General features: G+C 47.2%; 1 protein-coding gene across 6 annotated transcripts in view; it reads right to left on the bottom strand.

The window, feature by feature from the left end:
• Nf1 (neurofibromin 1) overlaps positions 1-13,919 on the bottom strand; it is a 175,105-nt gene that overhangs the window by 31,885 nt on the left and 129,301 nt on the right. For all 6 annotated transcript variants that reach the window (XM_065431661.1, XM_065431663.1, XM_065431662.1 and 3 more), the window contains 3 exons: positions 6,917-7,046; positions 4,766-4,853; positions 1,813-1,856 (listed from right to left, as the gene is read on the bottom strand). In XM_065431661.1, the coding sequence (XP_065287733.1) occupies positions 1,813-1,856; positions 4,766-4,853; positions 6,917-7,046 (262 nt within the window). The remainder of the gene's footprint in view (positions 1-1,812; positions 1,857-4,765; positions 4,854-6,916; positions 7,047-13,919) is intronic.

Genomic DNA, 13,919 nt, shown 5'->3' with positions numbered 1-13,919 from the left:
CTAGGATCTATGTTGTGCCCTGTATTCATTTTACACTATTTCTTTGACAGTTTACCAAACCAATTTGCACAACTTTCTATTCCCGAGAACGATGGGCAGTTCCTTGAAAGCCAGAGGTTCAATGTATGCGTAGGTACAGTCAAACCAACTCATAACAATATTCAAGTGCCACGAAAATTCCATTGTTATAACTGGTAATTGTTATAACAGAGTTGCATGAAAAAACAAAAAAAAAACAAAAAAAAAACAAGTGGGGATGGCGTAGCTGTACCGAGAAAACTATAATGGCAGAGAGGCCAGTTCCCCTCCCCACCACCTCCCCCCATCCAGATTGTGATTGTGTGAACTCGTTTAACTGTTTAATTCTCCTTCCTGTGCGCTCCAATCACGTGTTGTTAACAAGCTGCAGCTGTCGGCGTTCGAGAATGGCACTGCTATAACAACTGCAAAGAGGGGTCACGGGCGGCAAGTGACATACGAGCTTTGCCGAGGCATCACTTTGATAACCCCAGAAGGCGCCTTTTAAAGAATGCAGGAATGTTGCCACAGCAGCATCTCAGCTTGAGAAATCCAGAAGAAAGGCTGGGATGAGACCGTCACAAGCATTTTGCCACGTACTTCCCACTAGCTCACACGAGAAAACCCAACGTCCATCAGCCTTGCTTGCTTTTGGCGAAGCTTGCCGACATCCTTCTCCAAGACATCCAGGTGCTTCAAGTAGTGCAGCGGAAGGTCTCTCACGAAAAGAAGCCCCTGAGGGACTAAATCATCTACAGGGTCTCCCACGTGAAGAATGTTGAGGCAGCCTGCCCTACCGCACCAGCACTGCTGCTGTCACTGTCGTTACCTTATGGAAGCACGTTTGGAACCATCCCCTCATCGGTTAGAAGCACTTAATTTCCAAATCCATAGCAGTGTGTTTTCTTTTCACCGGCAACATCGTGCATTGCCAATGATAAGCGGGCGGATCAGCCATCTTCCACTTTGGCGGCGAGTCAAACGAGGCAGAGAAACTATGTGGCCAAGAACGACTTCGATGCAACGAACAAAGACAAGCACGAGTGACTTAGTCCGTTAGCAGAATTGCACAGAATGAGGGCCCAGTGAGCAATCTGGGAGCAGCCCCAGCACCGGCAGCGTTGTCAGCACATTTGGCGCCGTCCATTTGTGTTTTGGAGAGTGGCGCGGCACAGAGCTACGGGCACAGCTCATTCATGTTTGGAGGGGCGGAAGGGCGACGAGAGAGATGTGCGCGAGGCTGGAGTTGCATAGAAGTGCGTGGTGGAAGTTGGGGTGGCGGGCAATCGTGCAGCGGCACGCATTTCACTTTTTATTTTTTCTTATCAAGGATTTTGCATTCCATTACCTTTCGGCACGGACACCCAACAGCCAAACTTCGTCGTCACAACTGATAATGTGGCATGGAGGCATGGTAGTAAGTGGGTTATTTCTCCACAGAAACATATAAAAGTTGATGGTGCAGCACCTTTTCATTGTTATAATCGATATATTGTTAAAACCGGTATAGTTATAAGTGGCTTTGACTGTATGTGGTACTGCATGTACAAACAATTAGCTGTTCGGTTAGCAGCATAGCAGCGGAGGCAATATACATGCTGCCTCTGTGGCACTTGTGGCATGAACATGCTCCCGTACAAGTGCTAAGCACTTCCGAGTGGTCAGGTGTTCTGCACAACATGCAGGCCAGCATGCAAGTTTTTCACCTTACTAAGCAGCATGCAAACCCACACAGACCTGCAGGAGATAGCTGCAGAGACTGGCTACAGAGGCAAATTGCAAGGAATTTCTTACCGGCCAGGTAGGCCACGCTCTCCGGTGTCACCTCAAACTTGTCTCTGCAACAACAAGAGCCCACAAGCACCAGCATTACACAACATGTTCCGCTCCCAGATGCATATATTCAGGCAAGTGACCATTTGTGCTAGGATGATGCTGCGCATACAATAGACCTCGGCACAGGATAGTTTCAGCCTTGTTTGCTGAAATCACTCTTAGATGATCAGCACAGGATAAAAAATTCAGTGGTGATTTAGAGGTTAATGCGAGAGAATGCGCTAGCATTGCATTGCGAGTCTTTGAGCTTCTGGATCGACGATTTAAACCACGTTCACCACATCGCAAAGTGTTGTTCCGGACCTCACTTGGCACAGGTACTGCCTCTCAGAGGAGCGAAGTGCGACTGACAGTGGCCCGGAGCAAAACACTGTGAGTTGCACTAAACATGCGCGTGCGTGCTCTTCCCAGTTTTCCCATCCCTTCCCTACCCTTATCACGCGTGAGCCGAGTCCATTCTACTGCTGCCAATTTCCTAACTTCGTCCCGCCATCTAATTTTCTGCTGTCCTCAACTGCGCTCTACTTCCTCATGAGTAGCGTTCCTTTAAGTGCACCTCGATAGAATGACACTGATCTCAATCTAAGATCGTCCCCGCCTTGACCCACAAAAGTTGATGGCAGGGGCACCCCTCAATTCGAGTGGTCACTTTGCTTCAGTGACGTTGCACAGATATTCCAGATCGAGAATGTCGCAGCCAGCTGCTCTTAAGTGTATCTACTCAAATGCAGTGGAGGAAACGTGTACTCCTGGAGCAACTCCTCACTGTAGAGAAATGCAGAACAGCATTATTAAATCGCACTGCCTTCTCTGCTCAAGGGATGGCACTGTGCTCCATTGAGTGGAGCCAAGGACGGACTCTGAGTGTTTGAGAATACAAGAATTAATCCTAAAAATGAAGAAAAAAAAGGAAAAAGAAACAGGAATTTAAGGAACCCCTAACATATTTACACAACTCTTGCTGATCACATGCCAAGGACATTGTCACCTAAATGAGAACAGCATGACGATGAGAATATGATGACGACGATTACTGCATGACAACAGTGGCGCAATGACAACAGTGGTGACATCAATCAATAGTTAAAAATTATAACAACAATTGCAACACAATTTTCCCTCACATGATTACAGTCGACGCGTGCGCTAACTAAATCTCACTACAGCAAAATTCTCGCAACAACAAAATATTTTCATATCCCCGGCGAACGCTCATAGGATTCAATGCATTTTGTAACTCATGACAATGAAATGTCGCTGTACTACAACTGCGCATCAACAAAATTTGCCTGAACATAACCCCACATATGACCTACTCCCACAAAGCCAGCAGGCTCCAAAATGTGCTCAAATGCGATTGCTTTGCACTAAAATTGCGTAAAATACCACTCCATTACAATGACATGGGCACTGCCATTCTTGTTTACAAAAAAATGGCTGTGGCTTAGGTAAGGTTAAGCCCAGGATGCGAAGCATACTAGCCTTTATTTTAGTTGTTGAACCACTGTTTAGCCTGGTGAACTGCTGTTGCTTGGCTATATTTGGTTCGGCTAGACGAAGAAACAACTCATGCATTACTTCTTCGCCTTCAAGAGTGGAACGCGACAGCGTTCCCGTCGACCCGCCAAGGGGTGTAAGACAATGGGCTACAGGGCAGCGACTACGCGCCCCGCATTGGACGCGGTGAGCGTCGAGCAAAGCAGCGTTCGGCGCGGCAACGAAATGTGCGCCTGAGCAAGAGACGCACGCCTTAGAAACAGCGCGTTTCTAAGGCAACACCGCATTCACTAGAGGCGCTTTTGTACCGCTTTGAAGCGTTGTACTCGTGGCTCAGTGGTAGCGTCTCCGTCCCACACTCCGGAGACCCTGGTTCGATTCCCACCCAGCCCGTCTTGCAAGAGTTGAGCCAAAGCCACTTCTCCTCTGTCGTGACGTCACGGTGTCACGTGATTTCATGGTCACCGCCGCGCCTGAGGAGCTGGGTTGAGCCCTCGTAATATGCTTCGCATAAAACAACCAAGCCCCGGGAGTGATCGCGTGCGCAGGAAACACGTCGTCCCACCGATGTGGAATCGTTTATGGCGCTTTAGATGGCGGTGGCAGCATGCAGTACCATGCATCGGGCCACGATTGAGCGACCGTCCAGGAACATGCACCCCTTACTTCAAGAACGCTGGTTTTGGTGGCACCCGACAGGCATCGTGTGGGGATTCAGCATCGGACATAGATTTGCGTGAAGGGGCCGCATCTCCATCTACTGCCCCCTATGGGTATACGAGATAAGATCATTTTCGTGCTCGGCACTGAACATGTCTGGGCGTACAGGCGACAGCGTGCGCTGCAGAAATGCCGCTGTATGCGTGGAGTGTCGTTGCTCTGTATCTGGTGCAGAGTTACGCAAAATATAGCAGAAACGATCGTATCTCCGTAACCAATTAACCGAAACTACAGCTCCACGGCAGTGCTGTCTCTGCTCATCGACACATGCGGCACACTTTGTACTGTCGGCAATGCGGTTCTACATCCATGAGCAGAACTTGCCAAAGTAAGCTAACGGAATTTCGACAGCAAAGTTTCGTTCTTGCGACGCATTACGTATCTGTGCCGTCTCATTTCGAAAAAACTAGATTCTTGCGAAAGAAAATTTTTTCGCCTTCCCCACCGATTTCGTTATTGCAAGGTTCAACTGTACTTGGTAATGGCTACACTAAGTACATGTGCATGCACACAAACACTTGCACACACACGGAACTTTTGAGACCAGGAGTGAACTATGTTGCAGTCGATGTTGGGAAACAACACGTCTGCCATCAAGATGACCACCAAGTGCAAATCAGGCTAAGAAGCAACGATACAATCAAACCTTTAAACGGTTACTGTGATAGATGGACAAGCTCACAGGGAGACTGACCTCTTGTGCGGCTTGGCCACAATGCCCAACAGCATGCTGAGTACACGTGCTGTCCGAGAGACTGTCGTGGCTGTTGGGTGCCTGAAACCTGCAGTGCACGATCACCAAACACTTGTGAGCGCCTGCCCTTCAGAATAGCGCACATCACCAGGAAGGAAAAAAAAAAGGAAGTGCTTCTGCACACTCATGGCCTGCCACTTTGCTTGCCCAATCAGTCCATGGGCAATACAAATGGGAGCCGCTTGCAGCGGCTGCTGCACTACCGCACTTATCCTAATCGACTGGTGCGTACCCAACCAGCTCCAAATTAACAAGCGTTTGATGTCATTGAACAATGTATACATTAGCAGGAGACCGCATGGTAATTCTTAATTATTCAATTTTCAAAATTAAGCAGGGTCAAATTAGTGGGCCTTCACTGTACAAAGTGCACAGGCCCAGTGTGAAAAGTATGCACAAGTTTGAGGGGCGCATCTTTCATACGAGCAGTTTCACATAATTTTCTTTCTCTTCCTTATTTTCTAATGAGAAAAGAGACCTGACCATCAGTCTATATAACCCTAGCCTAGAGTGCCAATAGCTACTCCTTTTCCCTTCATTACACAAGCAGAACAAGAAGCTTTTCAAAAAATAAAAAGAGAACAGAAGAAGAAATCAAAATGTATTAGCCAATCCCGAGTCTCTGCCAAATGAGAAAGCGCTGGTTCACTACGCACGTGTGCGCAAGCATTGTGGCAACAGCTGATGGCAGCGCTGCTACGGGCTACGCTCAATGTGCCAAACTATACAGGTGGCAAATTTTAATCAATCTTGGCGTCGCCAGCATGACATAACCGACTTTGTCGGCCGCCGTCTGGCATGCTGGACTATATAAAGTCTAAAACACTGCAAAACAGTATCCAGTAGAAAACAATGACACAGACAGCATGACCCACTGCAGGGGATTCGTGTGTTTTCTTTCACTGTGTCCGTGTCAGTGCTTTCTAATGGAAATCACTTAGCAATGTGCTTCCAATAAGCTTGGGCACAAACCATTTTCAATTCTAAGAGAACAAGGATAAAAGATGTTTCAGACTTCTCTAAAAATGCATCCTAGTCTTTTATTTTTTAGCAGTCTAGCTTTAACTGTGGTCGGTGCCTTTGTACATTCTTGTGGCATTTCTGACAATGAGTCGGCATTTTAACCATTTAAATGCATGTTGCCCTAATAGTGCAGATTATGCGGAGCATTCTCAAACTTGTGCCATGGATCATTGGGTGGTTACAGCTGCTGTGAAGCTTAGCAGATTAGTAATTGTGCACGGGCACGATCGCGTGTACTGCATGCCGTAAACACGACCATGCGTCAAGCATTTTTAACACAAACAAGGCCTGTGTCTTTCACCGATTCCGTCATTGTTTAAGTGCCAAACACTTAATTTCCTTAAAGTGTGAATTCCATACTACAGTAATTATTTCAAGAAATGGAAACTGCGGCATGCCCACAGCCTTCACATGTGTTCTTGCCTATTTTTCTGGCCCTGCACTTCTCTCTTTTCCTGCAGCGGGACAAGCAACAACTAGGCTGTCACACAGATGTCGTTCCTTGGAAGCTCCAGCGGGTAACTTGCATTAAGCTTTTGTTTACAAGAATCGAGCCCTCAACCTTTCTGATATGCATGGTGCAATTGTGAGAGTGAGCCGAGTGGAGACCTCTTGGGGACAGTGCGCAGTGAAGACATGTTTTCCTCGCGCTCGTCTGCCGGCCCCATTGAGAATTGCTAGGACTCGAGCTTATGTCTGACGCCTTTCACCTAACGGGAGCGCTTTTTCACCTAACGTTACTCATTTCCAAAACAAAGCCAAAGAACAGTGCCCAGTGACTGTGTTTAGTCCTGCTACACTAGGCCGCAGTTATCGGAGGCAAAAGCTGACAGAGATTGTCCTACATTCCTGCAACAAACGTTGTAGGTTGATTAGGTAGCCCTGAAACAACAAAGTGCAGATCCGGCGATGTTTTCCCGAACTTAAGCCGTCCCCGTGCTCGGCTTCAGCTGGTCCAAAAGGAATCGCGCCTGTCACGAGCATGTGGCAACAATGAGAGAAGATGGCCCAACAAGAATCAGAAGCACTGCATAGCACCAACTGCCCGGCAAGCACTGCTACGCTCACCCTTGAGCAAGTGTCCAACAAGCGCAAAGTGGAAGTTGGAGTTGAAGCTGAGCCCAACGGAGTGGTCGAGCTGCTTGAAGTGCCACTCCAGGGGCTCCCGGGTGCTCATCATGATGTTCCGTAGGGTGTTCTGCGCATACACAAAGAGCGCAGAGAGCTTGAGACACAGCGGTGAAGCCTGAACAGACTAGTCGGGGCACTCTTTGGGGATCCAAACAACGCATGGTCACACGAAGATGCAGGCTTGAAGTAAACAGCAGTAGTTGAACAGTTCTCTAGAGCCAATATTCCAACAAGCGAACTCCTGCCTCCTCATGGCAGGAGTCGCCTCCTGATGCCCAGTACTCTCCACTGCGCATCAGTATCGCAGAAATTGGTTTGACTGATTTGATTGAACTGCAGGCTCCAATAAGTAGGGGTGTGTGAATACCAAACAGCGGATCCCATACATATAAAACTCAGACATATTATTGTCTATATTGAACAGCTGTAACAGCCCTTTGGAAATCCCATGCAAAAGAATAGCAATGTACTACACATGTGCAGTATCCCCATTCACCGTCACATTCAATGTATCGAACGCTGCACCTCGTTGTGCCTCTTTCAAGTGCGCTTCTCCTAAGGGGCCCGAGAACACTTTTCACATTGCCGGAAATATTTAATCCCAACAAATTCGGAACAGCACTGTTTTTGCAAATACTGTCAAACAACAGATTGATTCTCAAGGACAGGGATCGCTCGTGCAAACTGAGGCCGTTCGTTATTGGCAAGGTCACCACTCTGCTTCCAGAACACGAAAGGCCTGCCGGTCCGATATGCCCGTTTCACAAGAGAGGCACCGTGCATGGGATGCAAAGTGAAGACGTATGTACGTCCAGGTTTGTTTTGTACAGACAGGGGCTTTCCGTTTCATGACTGGCATTTTACGGTTCCACTAGCGGTCAAAACAAACGTGACCCCAATCCCCACTTTGATTGATTTGTACATTACTGCTTGGATTTAACAAACCACTCGACGTCACACCTGCACTTCGCAAAATCATCGCATGCGCAAACCGACGTTTTAGAAGGGGCTGTGTGAATCCAGTGCCATGACCTCAATTACTGCAACGAACCAACTAGCCTATATATCTGCACTCCTTGAATCTAAGTGTCTCTGTAGTGTCGGCAGTCCCCGATGCAACGTAAGGGCCAAGAACGAAGGAACTACAAGGCGTTGGAGCAATACGCAAGAATTAAACAGGCAGACTTGGGGTGGTCGAGGAGTGAGGGCCACGGGTTTCTACAGAAGGTCGGCTACCGATACATAAGTCTGCCTGGTCGACTCGTTGTTGACATATGACGATCGGATTTCACAGCATATTGTAACATACACGCTGCTGGGCACATTCGCAAGTGATATATATATATATATATATATATATCGCATGAGGCGCACTACGGTCTCATGTCCAGGCAACACAGGCTGTTAGGATTAGCGCTGCGATTAAAAAGCTGCACAAGCAAATTGCAACATTAGTGTGGGGAGGGAAAACAGAAAAAAAAGAGAGGAAAAGTAAGCTTTTGTGCATTCGACAGTGCCTTTTCAAATTGACGAATCGGTCAATTCCCACTTTTCATAATCCCGGCAAACTGTCCGAGACTTGCAGAAGTTTTACATCAGCTTCATGTAGACATATTTTATATTTCAAATTATTGATATATCAAACTATTTCACGATCGCCTTTGAGTTTGATATATCAACGACTGACTGCAACAGATTCTGAATAGAGAAAAAGTAGACAAATGTTGAATATCAGAGAATTTCTCAAGAAGATTAATGCTTACAAATTTTATGCAAGAAAACATGGCAGTGCACATATGCTTGGGTGTCTACTAGCACTGCAAAACAAGGAGGAAACAAGCTGTCAGCAACTTAGGTACACACAGGAAATCAAGGTGTAAAGTATGGTTCGCTTTCATTTTAAAGGGAACACCAAATTAGTATGCCAGCACAGATTACAGGTCAGTTCTATATGAAGGTCTGTAAAATATTTTTTATCAATAGAATGTCGCACAGAAGCACGCGCTCTTTTCCCTCTGAAGCTGAAGTAGTGAAGTTGTGTTGTACTGAATATGAAGAGGTTGTAGCTTAGTAGTGGACTTGTCTTTTATGGCACTCTCTTATTGCATACAAAGCTTTCCTTTCCAGTTTCCTTCTAAATTATAGCTTTACGGGCAGGTAGGATTTGTGGGTTATCGTCAGTTTGTAAAGGCCAATCAGCATGACAGATGAAAGTGAAAACTGCGCATCACGTGACTCAACCACCACTTTATGCTTAGCCACCGAAAGTGAGGCACCCTCCCCCGCCGTGTCCACACGCCATTCTCGCAAATGCCTGCCAGCCGGTACTCGACACTTTCATGAACTGAATACTAGAGTTTAAATTAAATATTGAATTGAATCATGAAAAGAAAAGCTGAATATTGAATTAATTGAATAACAAACATCAGAAAATTTATCACAGAGTTTTGTGTTTGTAAATCTTCAGAAAGAAAATGTGATGCTGCATTTGCTAGGGAGAAAAAACCAGCAATGCATAACAAGAACATGGTGAGATGTCAGTAACTTAGGTACATAGAAATAAAGATATGCAGCATGGTCTATTCTTATGAAAGGGAACTCTGAATCAGTAGGCCAGCGCTGATTACAGCTCAGCTCTAATATATGAAGGTCTGGAAAATATTTCTTTATCAACAGAAAGTTGAATAGAATCAAGTGCTTTCTTCCCCCTGAAGCTGAAGCTGTCTGAAGTCGTAGTGGACCTCTCTTTTATGGCAATCTCTTATTGCATAGAAAGTTCTGCTTTCTAGCTTTCCTTCAAAATATAGAAGGGCTTTCCCATCTTTACGGCAGGAGAGCCAATCTTGCTTTGGTACTTTCCAAATATGTCTTGGCACTATCTGAATTACCCACTGCTTTTGTTGCTGTTCACTCTGTCCGCATTGTGTTCTCTGTTTAGATTGCTCCTGTCAATCCGGACAAACCTTGTACCGACATAGGTGGTCTCAGTTGGCGCGGTGTCGTTCTGCAAACTGCGCCGTTCGGGCACAGAGAGTGCAATCCCTGCAACTGGTAGACGCTGAGGAGTGCATGCATTAGGACATTTCCAGAGACAAAACTCCGCAACCGCATCAGCCGGGACGGCTTGTCGGCAGCACGCTTGGCACTCCATTTATGCCAACGACAACGAAGTGAGGCTTGCACATCAAGCACAAGGGGCACCTCTGAGGCCCGTGAGGCACTGCACAGGTCTCTAAACCAATACAGTCAACCATCGATTTTCCAAACGTGCCCAGTAATTCGAGCACGTACCTGGCACCAATCCATAGAGCCAATGTACCAATGTATAAAAGTGTCTAGAATTTTGGACACTGAAACCCTTTGTAGTCCGATTTTCTGGACGTTTTGACATTACCGCAGGTCTGAAACAGCATTAATTGAAGCCACCGCTGCTGCCATTTTGATTATCTTGCTGCATCAAACTAGCACTTTCGCATGCCAATCCGCTGGCAGCTGCAGCCAACATGATAACAATAGGCCTAGCTGCTTTGGCATTCACTAAAAAGCTTCCTGCTGTTCGGCACCGTGTTTCTAATTCAAAAGATTTGCCGTTGTCTGCAATGGCACCGACTCTGCCTTTGCCATCCTAGCGAATGGCTTAAAAGCAGGCTGTGGGGTTTGAGGAATGCGCCGCACATTCACCAATTCTGCCATCCTTTTGCCTCACCCCCTTCCCACTCGCAACTAGTTGTCGGCGATGGCTTTCCACTCGCAATGGTTTGCTGTGAGGGCGGGGCAGCACTGATGTCATGACGTGGTCAGCTGTCGGTGGCTCTTGATGGGAGCGAGTCTCTTACCTCCGGGACCTCATTCGGTACGTACGTGCTTCCTCTCGTCCGCCGACGCCTTTGTGACTAGGAAGACCTCACACACAGTGCCTCTGCCCATGCGGGGACAGCATACTTTGTGTTGATCCTTTCCAGATGCTAAGCCAAAGAACGGGTGCCTAGTGCTTGCGCGAGGTCGTACCACACCGAGCCGCACTTATCGGAGGCCCAAGCCGAAGGAGACTGCCCGAGCTCTAGCGAGTTGGCCCACTGGTTATCACGAGAGCAAGTAGCATAGTGGCCAGGACTTTTCCTAGCGGCGTGTCCCAACTTGAGCCAGTGCTCTCGCAGCAACAAGCTATAGGCACCCCTGTCTGTATTTCCACCTTTGGTGAGGGTCCGTTTGGTTGTCACGGCGCCCCGAGACCACGTGTTTGTGAAGTGTTGTGTGCCGCCAGAGACAAATGGTTTCCATTAGCTCAGGGCATGCGTGTTCTTGCGTGCATCGCTTGACAGCCCCTTGCAGCCTAAGCTTGTGCGCACCAGCGCACCGGAGGCGACGGCCAATGCGACCCTGTGGCTTGCTAAGCTCAAACCCACGGTGGTTGGTACTCCCGTGAAACCCTAAGACCCCACAGGGTCAAGCACTGCAGAATGCCGGTTCCCAAAAGTCAGCTTCGCAACAATATAGCGGTGTTACGTGGTCAAGCAAACTCAATGCTTTGCAGTGAAACATAGCAACAGTGGAAAGCGGTCACTGTCGCTGCACACACCATGTATTCTTTAATTACACAGACGTGCACCCGCCGTCTCCTGTAACAGTACAAGCATCAATACACCTATTAAGTGTACTGGCAGGCCTTCAGGGCTATTTCAGACATGCCAGTGGTGACAAGAGCCTTTGGGGACTGAAAAAATGGCTGTGGCTTAGCTAAGGTTAAGCCCAGGATGCGAAGCATACTAGCCTTTATTTTAGTTGTTGAACCACTGTTTAGCCTGGTGAACTGCTGTTGCTTGGCTATATTTGGTTCGGCTAGACGAAGAAACAACTCATGCATTACTCTGCTTCGCCTTCAAGAGTGGAACGCGACAGCGTTCCCGTCGACCCGCCAAGGGGTGTAAGACAATGGGCTACGGCGCAGCGACTACGCGCCCCGCATTGGACGTGGTGAGCGTCAAGCAACGCAGCGTTCGGCGTGGCAACGAAATGTGCGCCTCAGCAAGCGACGCACGCCTGAGCCTTAGATACAGCTCGTTTCTAAAGCAACACCGCATTCACTAGAGCCGCTTTTGTACCGCTTTGAAGCATCGTACTCGTGGCTCAGTGGTAGCGTCTCCGTCTCACACTCCGGAGACCCTGGTTCGATTCCCACCCAGCCCATCTTGCAAGAGTTGATCCAAAGCCACCTAGAAACAAGCGCAGCTGCTTATATGCCGCTGCGATGCCGCGAGCGACGGCGCGAGTTGGAGCACCGTTTCTCCACTGTCGTGACGTCACGGTGTCACGTGGTATGGCATGAGGTCAAAGGTCATTGAAGGCGACACCGCCGCGCCTGAGGAGCTGGGTTGAGCTCTCGTAATATGCTTCGCATAAAAGGCATGCACTCATTATTAATGTGACAGCGTTAAGAGCCCCGTGTCAAAGAAAATCCGGCGTCGGTGTCAGCACTGGCGTCCGGGGGCCGAAAAGTTCATCCCGATTCACACAGGCCCTCCACATGGCACATAAACATTACTGAACTAACTGAATTTGTCAAAGTAAAACACGCCTGAAAATTCATAAAGTATGGCTTACAATCTATAGCCATCATAGCGTCGGATTGTAACCTGAATATGCGAGAAAACATCATTCTGTTGCGTGGAAACTCAAACACAAACCCTCTTTCCAGCTGCTGCTTGAGGTCTGCCTTAGTAGGAGTGGCACAGCCAACATGGTCCTTACAGCACCATCAAAAAAAGACCCAGAAAGTTCGCTCTTGTGCATAGCTTTCGCCGCCAGTGCTTCCAGGAAAACCTTACGGTTACATAATCTGCAGTTGCCAGGAAGCGTGAGAAGCAGTTGGGAATCTTTGAATGCTATTGTGTTTTCCTCTTAAAAGGCTAACTTAAGTGTCCTCCCAAATTTTTCGGATCGGCCGATTTTTCAGACGTTCTTGCAGCCCCTAGGGAGTACAAAAAATCGGATGTAGACTGCATACAGAGTATGTGCAAAATAGCATAGTAGATATTTGATTCACGAATCAAATTATTCAGATGTTCACCATTCGATTTGGTGATATTCGAGTATTCGCACACCGCTACTGAAAAGCCTTGAAGCATAAAGGTAGCTTGTCCAGGCATGATCACTAGCAGCATGTTAACACAAACATTTAGCAAATGATGCAACCTAATAAAAATAAAGTAAGGAAACTAGTATTTGCCTAGGTGACATTCATTTTTTTTTCTGCATCAAAGAGGACTAAGAAGTTCTTGCCGTGAGAGAAAAAAAACACAGCCAGCAACTTCAAGTTCACCAGAGCGTGTAAACAGTTGCCACTCTTAACGGGTAAACATGCACCAACACAACTTAAAGGACTGAAAAACATTTCGTATAACCTTAACGTATTAACTCTGCAATCTCCGCATATTTACAACAACATGAACTCCATTTTAAATGTTCATCCCCATTTTCAGGGCTCGTTGCTTTCCAAAATATGAAACAGTCCTCAGCGACAGCGACGCCAGAAAGCACTCCGTATCAGATTGCTTACGCACTGTAATGGCCAATCAGTTTGCCACATAGGAGCGACACAACTTCTTTATATTCAACTGGGTTTGAGAAAACGCAAATGCCATTGACTAAACAGCCAGTGAATGAAAACAACACTGCCTGCCTGCCTGTGTGATGCAGGCAGGGTGACAGGTGTTGATCATATAACAACAGGTAGGGCCACTACTTGCTGCTCGGCTAGTTCGTTCATATTTATTAAGGTGCAACAGGATGCAGAACAATATAAAGATCAGGATAGAAAGGAGCATCACAGCAGTTTATTCACAGCAGAAATTGCAAAAACGCATGCCTATTCTAACATATGCAAGCAAACATAAATGACTGTACGTTAAATTCTAGCAAACAATTTATAGCCGTGCGTTTT

This window comes from Dermacentor albipictus, chromosome 2, assembly GCF_038994185.2.
Source record: "Dermacentor albipictus isolate Rhodes 1998 colony chromosome 2, USDA_Dalb.pri_finalv2, whole genome shotgun sequence".
Lineage (NCBI taxonomy): Eukaryota > Metazoa > Arthropoda > Arachnida > Ixodida > Ixodidae > Dermacentor > Dermacentor albipictus.
Note: the sequence above shows the minus strand (reverse complement) of the source record. Positions and strands in the feature narration are given on the sequence as shown.